This window comes from Triturus cristatus, chromosome 10, assembly GCF_964204655.1.
Source record: "Triturus cristatus chromosome 10, aTriCri1.1, whole genome shotgun sequence".
NCBI lineage: Eukaryota > Metazoa > Chordata > Amphibia > Caudata > Salamandridae > Triturus > Triturus cristatus.
In genome coordinates, this window is record NC_140593.1 from 304,436,513 (window position 1) to 304,460,975 (window position 24,463).

At 41.4% G+C, this 24,463-nt stretch overlaps 1 protein-coding gene across 1 annotated transcript in view; it reads left to right on the top strand.

The window, feature by feature from the left end:
- Positions 1–24,463, top strand: part of ITGA8 (integrin subunit alpha 8) — a 652,632-nt gene that overhangs the window by 365,623 nt on the left and 262,546 nt on the right. The window contains exon 17 of the mRNA XM_085631247.1: positions 12,753–12,907. Coding sequence (XP_085487373.1) covers positions 12,753–12,907 — 155 coding nt within the window. The remainder of the gene's footprint in view (positions 1–12,752; positions 12,908–24,463) is intronic.

Consider the following 24,463-nt stretch of genomic DNA (forward strand, 5'->3'; position numbering starts at 1 on the left):
ATTTCCCTTACCAAAGCATACACCTTAACTGCTCAGATGAGAGTAACTATATTTACAGTAAGTACGGCTTTGGTGTTGTCCATGATTTTGGGCAATTATGGTCACAAATAGGATTTTTAACTTCCACAGGTACATCAATGAGGAATGGAATGTATGTTAAAAATTTGCTGGAAACCTTACAGTTACCCGAAGAAATTGCGGTAGTTAAATGTGTAGCTCGTCAAAGTGATAATGGCTACATTGCCATGGGAAATAGATATGCTGACTCAGTTGCATGGTATTGTGCTATGGTAGCTTGCACATTTAATAGAAATTTCACATGTGAGTCTGAGGAGGAAACTTCATTCACCGTGTTGATGAAAGTGACCGATACTTGGGATGAATTAAAGAAGTTGCAGGAAAATGTTTTAGAAGCAGATCACAACAGCTTGATAAAAGTAGGTTGTTAGAAAAATCCTAATGACATATGGGTGTCAGTTGGTGTAAGACCTGTGTTGCCAGATAGTTTGTTTTTCCAAAGGACACAATATTATCATGGATACACACATTTAGGCAGGGATAAAATGATCAGACTTTTTCACCAAAACTGGCTCAAACCCAGATTCAGAATACTAGCTGAAAACGTTTGTCACAGATGTACAGTATGCACACAAATGAATGCAGGAAAGAAAACACGTCACATTGAGTAGCATAGAGAGATCAGATGGTCCTTTCAACTGAATGCAGATGGATTTTATTAAGATGGCTGCTTGCAACGGGCTGAGATATATCCTGGTCATAGTGTGTGTCTCCTCGAGATGGGTGGAAACCTATCCAACCAGAAGAAATTACAGTCTCACTGTAGCAAAACTGTTATTGCGAGAATTGATCCCAAGGTATGGCATATCTGTTTCTTTGGAATCAGATAGGGGGACCGATTTCAGTAATAAGTTCCTGAAGATAATTTGCTCAGTACTATATATTGAACAATGATTACAGATACAAACCTTAGGCTTCTGAAATAGTTAAACAGCTCAATGGAACCATTAAGTCTCGATTAGCAAATGTTTGTGCTTCAACATCACTGAAATGACAAAATGCATTGCCTTTGGTACTGATGAGTATTCAGAGTATCCCAGATAGGAAGACTGGTTTATCACCACATGAGATCCTGATGGGCAGGCAATGAGACTGCCTGTGGGCCCAGCAAATGTACTTTTGAACATCACAGATGATATGATACTCGATTACTGCAAAGGATTGGAGGATGTCTGTCTCTTACCAGGTTACAGCTGCCACAAGAAAACCTAACCAAGAACAGTGCCATAACCTCAGTCCTGGTGATTGGGTTGTGATCAAGAAGCACGTTTGGTAGAGCAGTTTGCAACCAAGATGGAGAGACCTCTTTCAAATAATCCTGTTGACCAATACTGCTGTTAGGAGTGCTGGAGTTCCGAATTGGGTTCATGCCTCTCACACCAAGAAAGTGAGAAACCCAGAAGAGGCAATTGTGGTCTTTGATCCTGAACAGCAAGACTTGGTAACTGCCCCAACATCTTAGAGACCACCAGGACCGGTGATACCATTTGCACAACAGCAGACAGAGGAAGATATGGGTGAAGATTCATACTTTACAGAACAAATTCAAGTGCCTGTCGGTACACAAAGTGGTATCGAAGTCTCTAACCAAATGAAAGCAGAGACTGTTCCTCAAAATGAGAACATTACTGATAATTCTTCAGTACAGATAGAAGATCTAGGTGAAGAAACAAGCACTGGAATAAGGAGAGTCACCCACAGAGCTGAATGGCCACAGAATTATAGGCAGGAAAGATTAAGAAAAAGTACATCAGTTGATCGAATACCAATAATTATACCTGAAGAGTCTGAATCCAGTGATGAAAGTGGCATAGAACAAAACCAACAATTTCCAAGAACATCAATGAGAGCAAGAGTTCCATGTCGAAGGTATTCAGCACCTGAGTGGTCGTATCATGTGGACAGAGTACTAAACGTCACATTAGATGATTTATGTGATGTGAGATCTGAACTGTATAAACCTTCATGAGATAGCATGGGAATCTTTTTTTTTGAGAAAGTTGAAATTGATAACGGAGAACTATTGAAACTTGAAAAACAAAAACAAAAACTGAATGATGAACAATAATTGTCCTGTTAGACCTTTATTATTTTAGTTTCTTATTTTACTTAGATCAACCTGGGCCTGAGTGTGCTGTAGAAGAGTAGGGCTAATAAAATAGAAGAACACAGAGTATGAATAAGGATTGTCTAATTAGAGATCTAAATTGCTAAAACTAATCATCTTAATAAACAACTTACGGAATTCTACATTGGACTGCTGAGCATAGTTATACCTAGCCTGATTCGAAAGAAATGTGTTGCATTAGAAATAACAGTAAATATATTATGTGCTCAATCTTCGTAATAACAGTAATAATGATGATCATAGTATTAGTAGTATTTTATTTAACCCCAGAATTAGAAGCTAGACCAAAGAATATAACTAAACCACATGCATACATTAATGATGCATGCAACTAAAAGCTTCTTTTGTTAGTTATAAGAAAGATGATTTTTCCACTAATGTTTACTCTAGATTAGTACAAGAATACACTCATGCTAAAGATGCAAAGGACTGTTATTTATGCGCTCACTTACCCATATCTGCATCAGAAGAAATTGCTTAGTATCACATGCCATTCTCATATGCTATATCTTGTAGTATTTTGCTTTCATTTTTTTATAAATGAGAACATTTTGAATATTTCTATTCAAATTATGATCTTATACTTTCAAGAGTACCTATAATAGAAAGCATGAATTTACACAGGTAAGAAAAAGAAATGGATACAGTTTGGTATTACTTCTTTCCCCATAGACCTAAAGATAGCGTAAAAACAATTTAACCTGCTTGATGAGACCTATAGAGAAGATTTACATAATGGCTTTAGTAGAAAGATACATAAATATAACGTACTAAAGATAAACATGGAGATGTGCTAAAGAACATTGGAAAGAAAGAAGAGGATACATTTGGAAAGAAAATGGTTTACCCCAAATTAAGGTGAAATAGTCACCAATAATTAAAAATGTGCGTTTGCAGAAGAAGAATACCCAAGCATACTAGATATGTAGGGATTAGTAACACACATTTGATTTAACAGGAGGAACATGAAAAATGTATTTGCAGACAAAATGCTTATTTCTTGTGGCCTGCTGACTGGGAGGGTATCTGTTATCAAGGTGTACTAATTCCTAAAAATTACTGTTTACAAATTGTAGATGCCTTAACAATGACACCAGCACACAGACACAGTACAGAAACTGGAGCTGAATTAGCAAGACACTTATTTGATGCAATAATTCCACCTGAAGGCATCATGTTAAATAGAAAAAAAGATTAGAAAACTATCAACTGCTGTTGACAAAATGGCAACAAGCACTTCTGGAGCTTTATTAGTAGTGAGCACTGAGCTGATTGCTATACGTTCAATAGTTTTGCAGTATCGTCTAGTATTAGACGTAGTGCTCACAGCAAAAGTTTGTAAAATGCTCAAACCAATCCATTGCTTTTCTTATATAACTGATGAAAATGAATACATTGAAGGATTTTTGCAAAGAATATTTCTGATTTGTAACCTGAGTTAGAAGAATTGGAAACACTAGTATTTTTGAAAACTTTGGAAAGGGAGTTCACACAAATGGAATTCACATACAATGCAGCAGGAGGAGGTATTACAAAAGCTGTCTTTATGCCAATGATGATCATTGGGCTTTGCCTGCTTTTTCTTTATGCTTTATTCATGAGCTGTAGATTTATTTTATGCAAAAGAAGGGACAAAAGAACTCAATAGGAGTTTTGAAAAAGACTTGGGATTAAATCATCTCATATTGATGATTACATGAAGTCATTGAAATTTCAAAGTCAGAAAACAAAAGGTGAGATTCAACAGATGATGTAAGTGCTCTCCGAACGAACTCACATGTGAAATGAAACTAGCATGCTGGTCAAGACAAGCATCAAATGGGGGAATTGTAACATTTGAAATTTTGAATTACAAGCGAATTAACAAATCTAAAATGTCTTAATTGTTTACTGGTAATTGCATTACCTTGAGTCCTATTCCACTGTTGCAGCCCTTCCATGTGAGGCCTCCCGCCTCCCTAGCCTCTAATCTCACGAGATCTAAAATGAATAAAAGAACTCCACCACACCTCCTGTTTATAACAAGCTCCAACAAACACCCATGTACCTTGTCTCATAGGGAGAGTGGGAGGGATCTTGGCTGCAAGCCAGGGAATAGGAGTCAGAGTATTGTAATTACTGGAAAGTAATTAAGACATTACCTCCTCATCCATTCCTTTGCTCGCAGCTCCTCCATGTGAGACTTAGCAAGCAAAATAATTCTGACAACTGCCAATGTCTTCTGACTACACAAATCAATGGAGACACACCACACCAGGACACCTTCTATTTCAGCCTAGAAGAGAGAACCCGATGACCAAACACCTCAGTGACACACTGTAAGTCAGCAAGACGATAATGTTTGAGCAGACAAGGGGGAATCAGCCCAGGGTGCCGCCCAGCAAAGTTCAGCAATGGAAGCTTCCCACAGCACCGCCTAAGTTGAGGCGAGACACCGGGCAGACCTTCACTGAACCGAAAAAGGGGGAACCAGACCATAAACTCCAGAGGCCTTAGAAACCGATATCCGACCCAGCAGCACCAAGTAAAAGTCGCAACTTCACACCCCACCTGGCTGAACCAAATGTCACAAACCATGACTCCACCTAGCAAAAGAGCAGAACCCTCAGCAAGTAGACCAAAACAGCCCACCTGACAAAAAGGCAGTACAACCTCTCCTCCTCCACTGACCCTGGGGAAGGAGAAAATCCTAGAAAAATACAACTTGCAGGAATTGAAAAGAAGACGTAACTGTCAGGGAACCACCAGCAGTCACCAACACCATGCTGTCAGAAAAAGCCAAGCAAAATGGAAACCTAGTGGCCAAAGCCCCCAACTCCCCTAACCTTCTGGCCGACCAAAAAACAGAAAATAAAATTACCAAAAAGACCGTCACAAGGGCAAGAAATTGCAAACCAATAACCTCCAAAGGCTCAAAAGGATCAAGGATAAAGTACTACAATACCACTGACAAGTCCCAAGAAGGTACGGACTTCACCGACCACAGGGCAGGGATTTGACAAACCCCTTGAAAAGCCGTGGCCCCAAACCATGCACATCCAACAATGCCTTCCATGGACCTCTGAATGCTTGGATTGCAGCCCACTGCCCACTCAACATGGTCAATGTCCAACCCAATGTAGAACCATCCTGCAAGAATATCATCACCAATAGAAAGGAAACACACAGTGTCACTGACCCCATACTATTGGGAAAAATGCCCCCAATGCCGGAGTATCCGAGAAACAATGAGACCACACCTTGATGCCTGTAACATAGCCTGCAAAGTGTTCGAAACTCCCTGGCCATATACTCCCCCCCCCCCCCTTCAACCTCCAGGCCTTCAGACGGAGCAATTACCCCCAAAAAGGGAAACTCAAGAGTGGACGTAATCACACAGAGAAGCTACTACGGTGCCCGCAACATCATCAATAAGAGGAGAAACTATTGGGCCAGAGGATACCGGAGAGCCACCAGAACAACCTCGGCTCACAACTGCCACACTTACAACAACAAGGGTTGATGAGCGGAAACGGAAGAAAGGCAGGGCATCGATCACCCAAACCCGCCCCCCCTGGCCTTGGCAGAGAACCTCCGAACACACATTTGTGAAGGAGGCAAAAATATCCAACACCAGCATCACCTACAGATGAGACAAACGAGCAAACACTCTCAGAGGCAGAGAAAGGTCCCCTGACAAGGAAATATCTAGGTTAAGCAAATCTGCTATCACATTGGCCGTTCCCAGAATGTGACTGGCTCTCAGAGAAATCAGAGACAACTGAGCATATGCCAACACCCTGTGAACCACTGAGCCCAGACTCCAGGCCCGAGACGCCCTGCAGTTTGTTCACAAAAGTGGATGCAGAGACATAGTCTGTTCCAATCAGCACCGCCATCCCCAGCAACTGGGCACTGAACACAAGAAGAGCCCTCTTCATGGCCCTGAATTCCCTCCAATTTGAGGAACGTCCCACATAGGAATCAGGCCAACACCCCTGCGCCTACAAATTGAATCTCCAAGCGCCGACAAGTCAAACTGGTGCATGTGAAAAGAAATATTGGAACGGGTGGATCTAACTTAACCCCCTGCAGCAGGGTTGTGGAATCTAACCATGCCAGAATCTGCATGACCCACTGAGCCAGAGGAATGGAAATGCAAAAAACTTGGTATCCTAGCTCCCAATTGCCAGAAACCAAATGACCAATCATAAAGTTGAAAGCATGTGCATGGAACAAGGAAGATCACAGATGCCAGGGCTCCCTGAGCCAAGCAGCCACCAATGGACAGTTGTGTGCCAACAGACATCCAATGTGACCGTGCAGCCTGATCACACACCCCAGAGACTGAAATTGTGCACCAAATAAGACCAGGTTCTGGGATGGATTTAAGGAGAACCATTCCCAGAGGACGAGGAACTCATGAGAACTCAGCACTGCTATCACCCTTTCTAAATGGGACAACCACACCCCTACCAAGGAAGCTTGCCCCAACCAATCATCCAGATACCAGTGCACAACGAAGCCCTCTGAAAGAAGACGTGCCACTAATAGAGCAGTACTCTGGCAAATACCCTTGGAGATAATCTAAGCCAGGAGGGAAGGACGCAAACTAGGACTGTACTGACCCCCCATGGCAAACCGCTAAAAAGTCTGATGCGAGGGTCAGATGGGAACTTGCAGATAAGTATCCTCTAGGGCTATGGAATCCAACCAAACCCCTGACCTTAAATGGCAGGATTGACTGCAGAGTCACCATAAAAAAAAAGAGAATCATCTGAACCCAAGTATTGACGCACATCAAATCCAGCACTGGCCTGAAATCAACCGACACATTCTGGACCAGAAAAAATAAAGGGGGAATAAGAAACCAAGCCTCTCTCCCTTGCAGGAAATGGGATGATCGCACCCTTCAGAAGTGACAGCCCAACTCCCTGGAGCAGCGTCAGATGATACGGACCCTGGACAGGAAGAGGAGCTCCTCCGAGCCTCGTACATTGATGGGGGGTTTCACGAACTCCACTACAGAGTCATCACTGACTTTGTTTAGAATCCAAATATCTGTGACCTCTTGATGCCAAACCTCTACAAATATGTTACAGTAGCCCTCCAACAGGGATTCCCCTGTAATTGTCAGGAATGCTACTGAATGAAACTTACTCACGGCCAGAGAACCCCTTGAACTTCTGGCAGGGAGAAGAACTGGATTCCATATCCCAGAACTTGAAATAATCAGACTGACCTGTATATAGCAGTGCTTTCTGTCCAAAAAGGCCTCGAATGCAGTAGGTCCACAAACAACATATAAACCCCTAAAAAGGAAACTTCAACAAGGAGGATCGTTCACCACCTCTCTCTCCCAATCTCCCATCCAGAAGTGCCATCTGGCTGCCACCAAAGCTCTGGAGGACAACTCAGTAGCCCTTACTAAGCCTGATGACATTTCAGCCAGCAGGCGAGAGTGAGGCACACATCATGACCCTTCTATAGCCACAGTCAAATGATAAATAATCCATATCATATTAATAGGAAGTACCACAGCTCCTACCAACAAACATACTTTCTGCCACACAAAATGGAGGGAAGCCCTGGATTCCAGTGTAAACCAGACAGGGTGTCCCACATATCCTCTCACAGCAGATATTTGCCAGTAGAAGCAGAGGGCTAAACTGAATCTGAAGACGAGGAATCCCAGGCCACGTGAGCCCAAGAGGATCTGCCCACCTGCCTCTTGTCAGAAGTAGCCAAAGCCGTGGCCACCTCCACTTTAAACGTGTCCTAGACCTCCAACTGTGTCTGCAATGGAGACCAAGGAACTGAAGCAACCCTGGCAAACACAAAGGGATGATGGACAGAGCACTGAAACTTTTCAGACACTCACCCCCAGTCACAGATCTGGGTTGAATCCATCATCATTATTTAACTCACTTCCCCACCTCAGTTCAGACCCAGCTGTATGCAAATCAGTCTTGATCCTGTGCCTCATGGGAACAGTCCCGCCCAAACTGCCAAGAAGGTCTTCCCTGAACCGAAAACAAGCATCCTGGGAACGGTTTCTGGGTACCACCCTTCATCAGCCAGGCTAGCTTGAATCCAGTTGCAAAGTGAGCAAGGCACCCACGTCTGGGCATACCCTGCCAGAAGAGGGCACATTAGAAAGGAATCCAATCCTCCCCATTGGAGGAATAATATGCTCCCATTACACATCACATGTTCCAGGCACCATTGCCACAAGCAAAGGAGTAAGGAATAATCCCAGTCCCCTCCGTACAGTATCCTTAAAAACTTACAGAACTCCCAGGACAGTAAACACACCAAGATCAGCCTGTAAAACAGTGTGCCCAATCACTAGCTGACATCATATGTCTGTAAATACATAAAAACTGTCCCAAACAGGACCTTACCATCATAATTGGCAGAGAATCACCGCTTCCCCAGCCGTTTGTCAAGCCTATACTCCCCTTGAGCAAAGAATCCTCACCTTTTGCACCCGGAAACAATGCACCAGCTGCATTGGGACCACCAAACTCCATCTAGGCGTCCCATACTGCCTTGAGACTCCACAGCCCGGCAGCAGAGAACACTCAGGCAGTGCAGCAAATATTTGACCCTCAAGCATGGCATGCATCAATCCCCCACCAAGCACAAGACTAGTAAGGAGATATGGAAAAAGCAGCAGGTATGGTAGGGGGAGTGGATTTTATTTTAGATCTCCTGAGATTGGTGTCTGGGGAGATGGGAGACCTCACAAGTAAGGGCTGCGAGGGAACAGATGAGGTGGTAATTTGCCTTAGATATTAACGTGAAAATATACTGTAAAATGACACACAGTGAAAATATGCAAAATGCATCAGGCAGATATATTCACTGTTACATTTCTTTTTATGAAATAGAAGCCTTATAAGCTGCTGAATCATGCACAAATGTATTTGATAGCTTTACCTTAATGTAACTTGGCTGGAATTGTTGTCATAACTGCTGAATGTTCTAGTTATATATTGAATTATCTTTCTTAAGCAAATGTTCTCATTTGCACTAGGCTTGAACTTCCTATCTATCTCGTGTTCATATAATACTCAAAAGAAAATAGGATATTTTAACAATAACTTTCACTTACATGAAAAAACTAGAAATCTGCAAGTAAATATTTCTGTCTTTAGTATAGTTCATTGTCCGGCAGTGAAACATTAAATAAATGATAGAATCGACTCTACATTAAGCTTCCCTGGGAACCAAGGTTAAAGCTTCCAGAAACACAACTGTTTAGTGATGTCTGTTACATATTTGATAGCAGACTGTTGACTTCATGTGTTTTCAGTGGGAAAGGAAAAACGAAGATTGCTCATCATCGAAAGATTTATTTTCATTGGATAGAAGTGAGCTAGCCTGCAGCAATGTCATTTGCATGTGTTCTTGTTTTTTGTATTAGTGTGAGTTACTAGTCATACAGGAGATCTGACAAAGTCAGTCTGCTGCAGTCTACTGCTAATACTGCGGCTACTTCTGATGGCTATTGCCTGCCATTTTGGAGGTGATGCTTCTAGACTCCCAACCTTCCTATTTCTATCTTTGACGGTGGTAGCTACTGCTGCATCTGTTTCCCCATATTTTCCTTTTGAGGTTTTTGCTTGTACAGATTGCTACTGCAAATGTATGCTAATGCCCTTTGGATATTGAGACTCACCTGAGTTTCATGAACTGCTCTTTATGGGGAGTTCGACTACTTAATTTGATTTCGAACCTAATGCTCCTTTGAACTCACTTCTTTTTCTTGAGCTCTTTATGGGTTCTATTTATGTTTGATTCTGTACCCTTATTTAGAATAGGGAGTAATTCCTTTATAGAACACACTTGTCATTTGGTATTGTTCTTGATTCTAACCATATTTTTTCTTGGGATATTTCTGTAAACTGATTTATCTGACTTAATAATCGAATAAAGACAAAATAATTTATTAATCTCTTCATGATAATATAGGTTTTCAAACCCAATCCGAACCTCTCATTATTGACTAAGCTTACGAACTGGTAAATTTAATTGTCAATTGAGATGATTTGATTTCGCTTCCATTCAAAAACGGTGGCAAAGATCTGTTGCCTGGAAGAAGATTTTTGTCCGGAGCTGGAGCTCTTTCTTGTGAGTCACAGGTTGAACTGGTACCGGAAAGTACATTTTGGACTCTTTCCGCGCTACCAGTGTCGAAGCAGAATATGCTGCACAATGATTGGCACGAGAACCACTTGCCACAACCAGTTATTCTTTCACAGCTGAAAGCAATATCAATGGGTCATGGAACTGAGTGTGATTTCTGGGAGAACTTCATACCCATGGTTGTTAATTAAATGATGCCATTGACCATGGGTTGTTGACACTTGGTGCAGCTGAACTACTAGCACATTCATTGTGAAACATGGATGTGCACTTTTTGTGTACATTGGAGCTGCTTTCACTGAAATAAATACATCTAAAATATTATCAATTAGAGTAGGAAGATGTATTTACCTAATAATTTTGCTGAGGTAGTTCTAAAGCTGTGAGGTCATGTGAATGTGCCTATGTGTTAGTGCACAATTTAGTGGCTCTTTCTGCTGTGTGTACATATTTTAATCTGGCTCTTTTCTACTTCAATATTTTTGCAGTTTTGCCATTTTCAACACTACTGTTTGAGTATGGATTTTTATTATGCGTTCGGTGTTGCCTTTAGACTTGGAATATATTTGTTTGCACCACTTTTTTGTACTTTTTTCTGACTGTATGTTAGACCCTGCTGGGGTTGAAGCTGTCACTGTCCTTATAGAGTCAATGTTTCTTTTTCAGCTTTTGTACATTTGAACCCATAGGGCACAATTCGCAAAGCGTTTTTCATTAAGTGAGTGCATCCTACTCCTGGACATGGTGAATAAGTCACACCCAACGTGGAAAAAGATAGAGATACTCACTAAACATGTGCTTTGTGAATTGCTCATACAAAAAGACACCAATTTATTCAGTGTGTTCTAGAAGTAGGATGGTTTGCTGCCAAATTCAAGGCTCTTTCAAACAGAGGTTTTGCCATCACAAAAGGTCCATATATTGGGCAGGGCCGGACTGAGAAACAAAACCAGCCCAGGGCAAAGTGCTCAGCCGGCCCCCCAGGGGGTTGGGGGTGCGGCCGAGCTGTTTGTCAGAGACGGTTTTGGCTGTTTTTGTTACAGGGGGCGATATTGCAGCTATGCTGCAAAGTAGGCCCTGTAACAAAAACAGCCCCCCAGGGGCCCAAAACCGGCTCCTGCCCTGGCAGCCCATCGGGGAAATGCCCGGTGCTCGCTACGGCCAGTCCGGCCCTGATATTGGGCATGGCCATTGAATGCCAATCTGTTGTGCTCATTATCAGACGCGATTTAGCGTTATTATACATGTAGCTTTATACCAGTTAGATATAAATATTAAATCTATGCTACTAAGAAAAGGTGAACAACTTGTGTCACATACAGCACACAATGATAAAGGCAGATGTCGTTGAGAAGACGTCTGGCTAAAGAAAATTAACCTTTTGCTATAAACAGCAAGGACACAATCTGCTTAAGGTTAAATCAGTGATCTTATTCTATACATAGTGAGGACACAATTCAGTTAAGGAACATTAAGTGAAATAATTATGTGTTATGCTCTCAGTGGGGACACAATTTGATGAGTGAAGATTTAGTCAACTAAACTCGTTTTTGAATCCAGAGATTGAGCTAACTAATTTGCTATAACTAACTGGGACACAATGTGATGTGTAGAGAATAAATGAGCAAATTCTTTGTTCTGCTTAGTGGGAACACATTTTTGATGGGCAGAGAATGAGTGAAGCAAATTCTTCGCTATGAATAGTGAAGATATAAACTATTCATGGGTAATTTAGTGAAGTAATTAATTAAGGACACAATCCGGGTGCTGATATTGGGTGAAGTAATTCTTTATTAGGGGTGGGTGCAATTCGTGGAGTTTAACTATGCGGAATTCCGCTGAGTTACATGAAAATTCTGTGAGATTCAGCAGATTTCCGCAAATGGGTCAAAATCAGAATGGCGCGCTGGTCGAGCTGATTTTTAGCACCCAGAGATTGTTCTGTGCAGGAAAAATCATTGCGAACAGTACCATGTGGTGTGCCAGAAGGCGTTGCATTTCGAGTTAGTTTTGCTGCCTCTCGCATAGATTTTATACTCAGGCGGTAGTATTCTCACTCCGAATGGTCATGACCACCCGCGTTGGGAAAATCTCCCTGGGTGCCCTCCTAGCGCCCGAAAATCTCACAAGGGGACGCCAGTTCTCACTCACCAACTTATCGTAGGTGAGCTGTGAACAAGAAAAACCTCCGCCACACGGCGGTGGGTGGAATTTTGCCAGAACTCCATGTTACGAACTCCGCCAGCAGAGCAGAAGTTACCACCCACCCCTCTATTACAGTTACCTGGATACAATTCTTTTTAATTCATAGTCCGCACACAAATCAATTGAGGCTGATTTAGTGAACTAATTCTTTGTTAAACTCTGTGGGGACCTTGAGAAAATAATTAAATGTTTCATTCTAATTTTTCCCTAGTGCTGAGAGCTGACCTGGAATTGGACTGGTTGAAACAGAAAGGAGCCATTAAAAGAATTCTTTTTCTTGATTACCAGCAGTCACAACATTCTTTCTCCCTTCTCGTCAGGAAACAGAAGCAATCCGAGTGCCAGAGTTTTGTCGTATACCTCAAAGTAAGTATTCCAGAAACATGTGAGAAAATGCATAGTTTCTGCCTTTGTAATACTCATAGCATTCCTAGGCCCTAATGAGGCTGTTGAATGGTTAATCTGTATATCTGCTTTCTATGTTGTGGTAGTGAGTCTACGCTTGAATATGTTAAAAGGAATTATATCATCATAAAAATAAACTGACTTTGCTTTGATTGTTACATGTTTAATGCAGAAATTGTTATGCTATGTATATGTTACGTAATCATGTCTCAAACAAGCGGCTCCATTCGTTAATGTGGTGAAGGGCCTAGCCACTCTGGCTACATGACAAACTGAGAGGCTAACAGGTCTGCAGAACCTGACCATGAAGAATTTGGCAAAAACTCAATCCAATGACATACATTTTGTAAAAACAAATTGCATGCATGTTTAGTTTGCTAAATATTTCTTCATACATTGTAAGATGGCATACATCCTTTGGACTTTGGATAAAGCTGTGGTTTAGCTTCAGGCATAAACATGTGTACAATTCTCTTTGGTGTAATAAGAAATAGAAATTTGACTAAATGGAAGCCTTTGTATGCTTTTTGTCACCTTGAATGGATGTTTAAGTTCCTATGTTGCGTCCGTGTAGTAATTCCTGGTATCTTCTAAAATGACTGCCCCCCTAGCAATGTATCCAGTTTCTTTTTAAATAGCAGCCTGTTCTCATTTTGTTAGGGATATGTAAGGAGGATGTTGAGGAAGTTTGGTGCAGTTGCAGGAAATGTTGAGGAATAATATTGTTTAGGACATTTCACAGAGAACAACATGGCGGGGAGATGTGGCAAGAATTACCTGAAAAATGCTAGCCAGAATCCTCAAGTTATTTACAATAACACACAAGTGTATCATTATCATCATTAAACATTCATTGTCAACATACTTGCCATGATAGGTGACCACTCCAAATGGTAGTCAATTTTTTAGAACAAGTGCAAGGGAGATGATCAGGCATTCACATAGACTGTGGAAAAAGATCCTTGCGTTTGCAGTATGAAAAATATGTTTCAGTGTTAGAACATGTTTTAATGCAGGGCCTAGAGCCCCCATCCATAGAGCCATTCATTGTTGTAAATAACACCTAGGAACACAGATGGCTGCATTTACAATTGCAAGAAATTGACAAAAGGTTACCTGACAGTTGTACATTTTTTTCTCTGGCAAAATATAAATCCATGACGGTGGTAGGGATAAGGGGTTAAGGGGATTTAAAAAGCATAACAAGCCTTGAGAGTTTGTGAAAGCTCACAGATAAGTACATTTGTCTGGAAAAGGGAACAGAACAGCCCCAAAGTTCATTGGGATGGGGGCTCAGAAAATGGATTATTGTCTGCACAAATATTTTCCCAGAGGAAAAAAAAGAAAAGTCGTGCCATTGCACAGAGGTGCATGGTCTTAACAATTCGGAATTGTACTAGGCATACAAATCCACACTGAAGAAAACAGGACGTACATGTCACCAGGAAATGTATGACTGCTCTAGCTTTGTAGATGTATTGCTGTAAAGTATTTTGAGCTCCATAGTATTGTTCAGCTACGCCCATGCCAAGCTATAGACTAGGAGGGCAGATTCACTAGTTTGTTTATCAATCAGGCCCAAGGCGTCAAAATAGCCTGGGTCGGTATGGATCACTCTTTTCTCATGTCTCCCCTTTTGATATCAACATTCACAGATAATGCTTTTTCTTGGAGAATTCCCCCAAGCGTCCAAGAACCACCAACGCATAGAATTCTCCGATCTGCAGTCCTTTTGCCACATAAGTCAAGTGTGTTCCTGTTGAGGGCATACATTTGCTCAGATTAATTTTCAGTTGGCCATAGTCTGTTAAACACCTTGTTTTCCAGACATACTGCGCTCTAATGTAAAGAGCACATTTGTGGTGTCATATGTGATTTCGTTCGTGATATTATGAGTGAAGTCACAATCACTGAATTCAGGTCAAGTTATAAAAGCATTGCTAAAGTGGAAAATGTCAGAGTTTTAACTTTTTAATTGGAAATCGCACAATGCGTTCAACTGATATTTTATCAAGGAAATGTCTATGTTTTTTCTAATAATAGTCTTTTTTGTGTGTATTTAACCTTATCCTTAGACAATCTCCTTTCATTATTTCACACCCTCTGTCACTCACTTTTTTGAGGTATTTCCAATTACCCCTCCTTTTTCTTCATTTCTAGCTCTCGCACCCCCTTTCTCTCTAAGCTGAAGTAATGAAAATCAAATATACTGGTTACGTACCTTGTTGTGCACGTAAAGAGGGGTGAAGTTAATGTCCAGTTGTCTAAAGTAGGAGCAGACATTAAAAAGAAAGTATATGGATTGGGGAAGCCAATATCAAAGACAGTCTGGTTAATGGGAACAGTGCGGACGAGGCAATGGTCAGATGTTTGAGCTTTTATTCAGATATATTTGTTGCAGAATTTATTATTCCAGTATAATTTATAGTTTTGAGAACGACTGCGTGGGGTCCTGGCAATACCTTTCTGTCATCCGATTCCTGGAGAGGTGCTTAAGAGTTTGGCCGCTGGGGACATCAGCCAAAATTGGTGAATGTCCCCAACCCCACTCCTTAGTTTGTACACATTGGTGGGCACTCTAAATCCGTGGACCGTACATCTGAGCATCCAGCAATTGTGGCAGGTGTCCCACCCCTCTGCTAAACTCTAAACAGCCCCCAGATATCTAGGGGTACTATTTAGAGTTTGGCAGATGCAAGACATCCACCAAACAGTGGTGAATGTCCCTTTTCCCCTTTTACAGTGTTTTGGTGGGCATACAATCTAAAAAAGGGAGACAGGTCATCTTCCATGTTGTTGGTGAATGACTCTTAATTTGCCGAACTTTTAAATAACTCTCAGAATCACGCCATGTGTTGAAGGCTCTTGAATTTGACAACATTGCTGCCAAGCTGCCCAACTGTGATGTTTATGCATCACAAACATATATATTTTTTTACAGAATAGCCACATGACCACCTTCTCTAATATAGGATGAACCGACACATTCCATGAGGACAAACATCTCATTTGCAAGGGGATGTAAAATCACAAATAGCTCCATCTCTGTCAAATGTGCTGTGTCTCATGTTTCAGCAGGGTCAGGCGCAGAGGAACAACACAATTGAGAGTGGTGCGAAATGTGTTCTACAGAATGATGCAAGGAGGGTCCAACTCTATTGCTGGGCATGGAGCACATGCGGGGTAGTGGGGGTTGTTCTCTGACACAAAGATACGTGGTGGCTAAGGCTGCATCTGGTGACTAAACAGGGGACTTGGAGACCATATGAAAACAGGTGCAATCAAAGTCACAGGAAGTGGCCCGCAGTACAATGTACCAGAGTGGCGTCTGCAGCCATTGCTGTGTCAAGTTGTCTCGGTGAATTCAGGTGCATAGGTACACACAAAATGTGCACCTGTGCAGACGACCTGGGCACAGCCACCAGTGCACTAACCACACTGTGAGCCCTCACAGGAGTTTACTGTCAAGAATGGCTCCTCCCACAGTCAGATCGAGCCTTCTCTCCTGTCAAGCCAGAACGAGGTGCTGCATCAATCTGCATCAGTGTGCCAGAGCCTAGGGACCCCATAGGAAGGGATGCATGAACACTCTCATTGAGTGGCTGTGGTAGCCAGCGCTTTAAGTGGGATGAAAATGGTGGACGTCTCAGAAAGGGCTGTGGGACAAAAGAGTAACTTGGAATTGATTCAAAAAGGCATGGTCTTTGTAATTGAAGTCAGGCTTAGGTCATGCTGTTTGGAATGCCCTACACATGGTACTACAGGCTTGCACACCTGCCTAAAGTAATCCCAGTTATCGGTTACCGGATAAACTCATATCTGTGGCCCAGCAAATAAAATAATGTTGTGTGCACGCTGAGGAATAGGCATTTCATTATGGTTCTGTATTCCAGCGCCTATCTCTGCGGCCTGGAGGGCTGCACCAAGCATGCAGGTCGACACGGGGTCCCTGTCCATGTCTTGGGCCACATACATTAAACGGCGGTGGCAGCGTACCTTTTTTTGAGATTCACAGTACCGACCAGACCTTTATCTGTCCCTGTGGAACTACAATTAGCAGTTGTAGAATTTCTGCTGAAGAGAAATGGTAACAGGGTAGTTAGCACAAGGCAGTACAAGTACAGCCAATGGAAAACATATGTCCGTAAATGTAACCTCTAAACAAATACTAGAATAGGCAAAACACTGTTGAGGGCAAATTGTACCAATCGGCCAAAGATATGCTCCCTAGCAGTAAACAGCCAGGCAGAGTCAGGCTAGTTGTAAGAGAAATAACTTTAGTGTCATTGGCTAGGTATTTAGTGACAATGCATCATCAATGTTTCACGTTCTGATAGCTGCTTATGGGTTTCACCCCTTAAAGAGCTTTTATCACTTTGGTGAGTAAAGTCCATATGTTCCGCAAGTGTTTTTAACTCGATTGTGGATTGTTGGTGGTAATGCAATTACTGCAATTACTGGCGACAGTAATTTTCTCTGTCTTTAATCGATGGCATTTACCACTTATCAGCAAATATCAAATTACCAACAACATTGGCCCTTCTTCGCTCTGTGATATAGGCCATGGGGCCATATAACATGAAGCAAATACTGGGACTGGTAAATTAAGAAACAGTCTCTGCCACATTTGTGGGCTTTGGGAACTTTCAAGGCATATACCGTTTTTGGCTGGGAGCAGAATTTTTTGTAATATACAAAGTAAAAAAAAAGCATAACACAATAACATACACTAAGCAACATTACAATACAATGAAAACATAACAAGCACATCACAACAAAACAGATAAAACAGAATACAACACAAGAAAATTACATCTCAGTCATGCATTACAAAAATGGAGATGCACAAAAAACAACCAAGCCTATCACCACCTGAACAAATGCTAAATAACAAGTATAAACAAATGTTTGTGTAACACATTATCCCCTCCAGAATCCTTTTTTCGTAGTATAGTGGCCAAGCAGCGCCTCAACTTAATATAAAGTACATAAAATAGCTCAGTCAAAAATGTTTTGTGATTAGGGACTATGGGCCAGATGTACGACCCACCAATTTGCACAACAGTGTCTCAGACACTGTTTGCTATTCCTAATGTGGTCGCAAATTGCATGCCTCATTAATGAGGCAGGAGCAATCTGTGACCCCATTAGGAATGGCTAGCACTCACAGGGATGGTGGCCTGCTGGGGTCAGCAGACCACCATGTCTGTGACTGCTTTTTTAATAAAGCAGTTATTTTTTTAAATGCATCCAGTTTTCCTTAAAGGAAAACGGGATGTTTTAAAAAAATTAAAATAAAACTTTTCAGTTTAATTTTTTTAAGGGCAGGCAGTGGTCTCTGGAACCACTGCCTGCTCTTAAAAAATATCTTCACACATACTCACAATGGGGAAGGGGTCCCAAAACAAAAGTACATGACATGGCGACTCGCTATTAGGAAGGGACGCCCCCAATAGAGAGGGTCGCAAATGCCATTTTACGAGTCAGTGACTATCAAAATAGCATTTGTACATTCCATTACTCTTTTTTTGTGGTCACATACAGGAGGATCTCCCGTTTGCGGCTGTACATCTGTCCCTATGTCTACTTACTTACTGCCAGCATGGGGCTTCCAAGCATTGTGATAAACACAGTTGTGCAAAGGACTATCAGCCTTTTTGCCATTTGTTTTAAGGGGGCGGACGAAGGAAAACATTTAGATAATGAATTAATCTAAACTGTTATGCATTTAATGCTTTGAAAGCAATAGAGCTTAGGCCAGCACAGACCGGACAACATTAAAACTCTGAGGAAGTTAATTTTGCTTCATAAGTAATGCAAAATGCATGGTTATGTATTATTGAAGTAGGGTTTTTTTGACTAATGCAGATCTCGTTCTGTTTCTTTGGCTGTTAACCCAAGTCATCTGCATTCCATGCAGCCTCTGAAATTTCAAAAACTCTGGGATAAATGGTCTACGTAGATCCCTTTACCTGACTTATCAATGTGGCCTCAGTAACCACTCTCCGCATCACACAATGACGAAACAACAATATGTCAGGACCAGGCATGCTTTCAAGCGACCATGTGCCGAACGAAGACCAGAATCCCGCTCACACTCTCTTTGCATGCAGTGAAAGTGAGAAAAGCACCACATCTGTGAGCAGGATGACCTTGCTGTGCAGCCGCGGCTCGTGCAGGTAAGAGCTGTGAGGCGGTGGGGCCAGGTGGGGGTATTTAGACACACGACAATGAGGGGAAATTAAATAAATAATACATTTTCCCTTTTCGTGGTCTGTCGAAATCCCACCCCCCCACCCCACCGCTCTTACCTGCACAAGCCATGGCTGCTGCTGTGAAAACATCAACGTTTCTATGCACTTTTAGACTCACACTTATCACTCTGGTGGGCACGTATTTAGAGTCATTGGTGCGGACTTGTGGAACTCCGTTCATCAGCACGTCTATGCCACCACTGACCTTCTACCTTTCAGAAACAGTTATAAGAACCCAATGTTCTCTCTTTCTGAATTCCATCACCCAAATAAATCCTTGCCTCAATTCAGCTTCACCTCTTCCACTGTAATTTCTCCAGACTACCCTTTAAAGATCACCTCGCCAACAAATAATGGCTGCTCTGGGCATTAGGAATTGTGTATTGTTAAAATACACACAGTTCCTGTGTGAATGCGCTCACTTTTTTTTTTTTTTTTTAGTCCTCATTGTGCAATACCGGGTTTTGAGATTTCTCAGGGATCTCTTGGCACTTACGTTGCTCTCTTTCCCTTTTTGCCAAGGACACTGTATCTCTTTTACCCTTTTGAGGAAGGTGGGAATAGCTAGCCATTCAGACTACTCCAGTCGTCAAGCCTTCTGGTTGTATTGCTATTGCATAATCATTGGACCCATTTTGAAGCAGCCTATGGTTTAGTTGGTCAAGACTCTGTTTCCCAAATTTCCCAAAATTGGAATCTTTTATTAGCACTCCCACTTCTATCTAAACGTGAAATTCTATGAACATTATTTAACCACCCCATATGTGAGGGGGGAGTAGATCTAATCCAATTCACACATATTTCCCTTCTAGCAAGTAAAATTAGTGTAAATAGCAGATTCTCTTGCTCTTTCGTTAGTTTAGCAAGATTTGCCCCTTCTTCTCTAACCCCAAAGATAACCAAGTGGGTACTTACGTAAACTGAATATTTAAGTACCTTCTCTAGGGTTTTAGCCACTTCTCTCCAGAAGACATCGATCTGCGGGCACTGCCGAAACATATGCAAGTCGTCGACCTCTTCCTCGTCACACTTTGGGCATTTTTTCCGATCCGAGTTTTTGAATTTTGAGAGTTTTTTCGGTGTCCAGTACGCTCTATGGAGAATGAACAAGTGGTTCCTCCTTAAGGCAGCAGATTTTATAACACCCCAGCATTTCCCCATAGATACTTGCCATATGTTTTCGATGTCACTCATCGGCAGTGCGGTATTCCAGATCTTCTCTAGTGTCTTAAGATTGTCTTCACCTGATTCTATAAGTGACCAGTACCATATAGAGACTTCTTTCTTTTGGACTCCGATGTTAAGCATTTTGAGCTCGAGTTCTCTATCTCCTTCATAGTGTTCCGTCAAAGTCTTAATCCAGCTGGATAGCTGATAGAACTTAAATTTAGATAGGGAGCCTCCCATAGTAGTATCCAAGAGAGGCCAGTCTATGATATGTTCCTGCTTTATCAGTTGCCCCCATCTAGTAATCCCATTTAATAGTAGGGGAGTTGAGAGGCTATCTTGGAGGCAATCTGGCGTGCCGGGGGAGTCCCAGATCGGGGCATATTCGCTATAATAAGGGATTTTAGTTAATCTTCTTATTTGTGTCCACAGTTTAACTGCAGATAAGAGGACCTTTAACTTTATTTTTTTGAAGAATTTTGGGTGGCCAAATTTGTATAAAAAATTTCCCATAGGTTTCGTTATAGCTTGCAAGTGGGATGGATAGAATTTGTAGTCATTTAATAAAATCCTAGCGTATTTAAACTGAAAGGCCCAGCAATATAGTAATATGTCTGGGCTGGCTATACCCCCTTGATCTTTCTTCTTCCTAAGTTTTTTCCATGCGATTCGTGGGGATTTATTAGCCCAGATAAAGGAGTTTAATTCTCCCTGTAGTTTTTTTATTGATGTTCTATCGAATTCCAACGGGATCGTGCTAAAAATATAGGTGAATTTCGGCAATATTGTCATTTTGATGATATTTGACCTTCCCATAAAAGTTAACGGTAGGCCTCTCCAAGTTTTTAACAATTTTCTAGTTTCACTAAGTAGCCTTTTAAAATTTATTTCTGCAATTTTGTTTATATCGGTAATTATGTCTAAGCCTAGATATCTTATTTTCGTTTTTATCAAGGGGTGGTTGTTAGTATAGTTCCACACCATGATTTCAGATTTGGACTGGTTGACCATATATCCAGAAATTGCACCAAACTGATTGATAGATACCTCGATATCGTGGAGAGATGTTAAGAAGTTATCTGTGAATATCATCAGATCATCTGCGAAAAGAGCGACTTTTTTCGTCCATCCATTATAAGAGAATGGAGATATGTTAAAGTTGTTCATTAATTTTATTGCTAGAGGCTCTATATAAAGATTAAAGAGGAGTGGCAACAGAGGACAACCTTGTCTGGTGCCTCTCATGATTTGTATCTTGTTGGAAAGACTGTTGTTGACTAGGACTCTAGCTGATGGGTTTTTATATATTGATTTAATTGAGTCTTGAAAGTTGTTGCCTAACTCATATCTATTCAGAACTGCGTTTAAATATGCCCAGTTAACCCTATCGAACGCCTTAGCTGCGTCTAAAGTGATGATAACTAGTGGGAGTTTTTCCTGAGTCGCTAAGTCTATAGCTGTGATAAGTTCTTGAGTTAATTCTTGAATTTGCCTACCCTTCATAAAGCCCTTCTGGTTTTTATCAATTAGGAGGCTGGCTACTTTAGATAGTCTTTTTGTTAAGATTTGTGTATAAACCTTATAGTCGCAATTTAACAGGGATATGGGCCTATAAGATTCACACAGGTCTGGGTTTTTTCCGGGTTTCAGAATAATGCTGATAGTCGCTTCATTCCATGAAGTCGGGAGATTCTTTTTATTAATGAAAATGTCATTCATTAATTCAGTAAAGTGTGGAATTATGACTTCGCTTAGCGACTGATAAAATTCATTAGGCAAAGCGTCTGGTCCGGGTGCTTTTCCTCTCTTGAGGCTATTAATAACTTCTCTGACCTCTTCTTCTTCTATTCTCTTGTTCAGTTCTATCCTTTCTTGTTCACTGATAGAGGGGAGGTCCATTGACTCCAGGTAGTTTTGGAGTTGGGCCTCAGTCGGGTAGCAGTCTTCTTTATAGAGACCACTGAAGAAATTTTGGAATTCTTCTCTAATTTCTGCGTCTTCTGCTGTAAAAATTCCCGTAAGGCCCTTGCGTATCTTGAGTATCTTATTTCTAGTTTGTTCAGTTTTTGACTTCCATGCTAGTAACTTCCCACAGCCTTCACCATATTCGTGGTGCGAAAGTTTACTCATCTCTCATTTCTCCTTTAATCTAGACTCTAAGAGATCAGTTAGATTTGCCTTTTTTTGAGTTCTTTCAGCAGTCAGTTGTGCTCTATTTGGAGCTGATAATTCTCCTTCAAGTTTGGTGTCAAGATTTTTTAAATCGCCCTCCATAAGCTTAATCTTGGATTTACTAGTTTTAGCTTTCCAGGCTGCAATATTTAGGATTTTGCCTCGCATAACTGCCTCATAGGTGTCCCAGACTATTTGAGGTGACGTCACCTTTTTATTGATCTTGAAGAATTCTACGGTCTCCGTCCTAAGAAGATCTATAGTCTGTTTGTCTATAAAGATCGTGCGATCTACTGTCCAACGCCCTGGAACCTTGTTCTTTTTCATCTGTAGGACCAGGACTATTGCAGAGTGGTCTGATAGATGTGCTGGAATATGGTCTACTCGAGTAGTATTTAATCCTAAACTGGAATCTAGGAGGAAGAAATCGATTCGGGAGGAGTGGCCCAGCCTTTTGTTCTGAAAGGTGGTTCCCTTTTTTCCGGGATTTTTTACTCTCCAGATATCCACCAAACCAAGATCTTCAATGCTCAAAGATATCCATCTTCTCATATTTGGTAGATTTGTTTCTTTCCTTGAAGGCTGTCTGTCAAGTTTTGAATCTAGAACAATATTAAAGTCTCCCCCCCAGATTATGGGGGTTGTTGATGATAATAGTTGAGTGTAGAGTTTTTGCAGAGGTTCAGAGTCGTCACAATTAGGGCCGTAATATCCGACAATTGTGAAAGAGAAGCCTTGCAATTTTATATTGGCTATCGCCCATCTCCCCTTTTTGTCAACTGAACTTGCTACAATAGATGCTTTTGCAGATGGTTTAAATAAGATGATTATTCCCTTTGTGTTGCATCTCTGTTCCGTGCAGACATATGAATCTATCCATCTAAGATTTTTTATGATATCCTCCCATTCTTCCTTCAGCAGATGAGTCTCTTGAAGAATCAGAATGTTACACTCGGACAATTTCAAATATTCTAAAATCACCCTCCTTCGATTTTTACTCCTAAGTCCATTAACATTCCAGGATAGAATTTTTACGGTCGTTAAATCATCCATTTGCCTTTTTCTTCATGCTGGGGAATATATTTTTTACCCTTAGATCCCCTTCCACCTTCCTGTTTTTGTTTTGAGGACATTTTTTTTTTTTCCCTACTTTGCTCCCCACCCTTCTTGTGCGCTGTTTTACTTGTTTGATTCGCATAATCTCTGAAGACCCACCCCGAGGAAGCCTCCCTTAATTCTATTGGCAAATTGATTTGCCCGTTTTGAGCTCGTTGCCTACCAGTCCGTAACTTAATTTCTTATTGTTGTTCCTTTATTTGTATCAGTAATTGTTCAACCTCTCTTGGATCTCTAATATTATGCATTTTGTTTCTCCACATGATCCTTAGAGAAGCTGGAAATTTAATTTGTACTGTTGCCCCAAGAGATTTTAACTCGGACATGTATTGTCCAAGCTGCCATTGCCTGTCCTGGGTGGCCTTGGCGACATCGGATCTAATTCTGAAAGACCAATCGTCTTTGTTGTATACCCCCTTTTTAAGGGCCTCGCCCAGAATTCTTTCCTTGAGAGAGTAAGTTTTAAAATTAACAAGGATTTTTCTCGGATTTTTCTTAAGTTTGTCTTTCCCAAATGGGTCTCGATGTGCTCTTTGTATATCATCTGCTAGCACTGCGGAATCTACCCAAGGGAAGTGTTCTTTAATTAGGCCTGTGATGAAACCTTTCGTATCTCCACCCTCACGGCCCTCTGGTATGTTGAGAATTTTTATGTTGTTCCTTCTGGATTGGTTCTCGAGCGATTCCAACATGTCGCGCAGGGCTACCTCGTTAGATTTCAGGATACTAATCTCGCTTTGCGAGGATGCTACCTCCTTGCTCAAGAGTTCCACTGTGGTTTCCACTATTTTAACTCTTTCACCCAGAG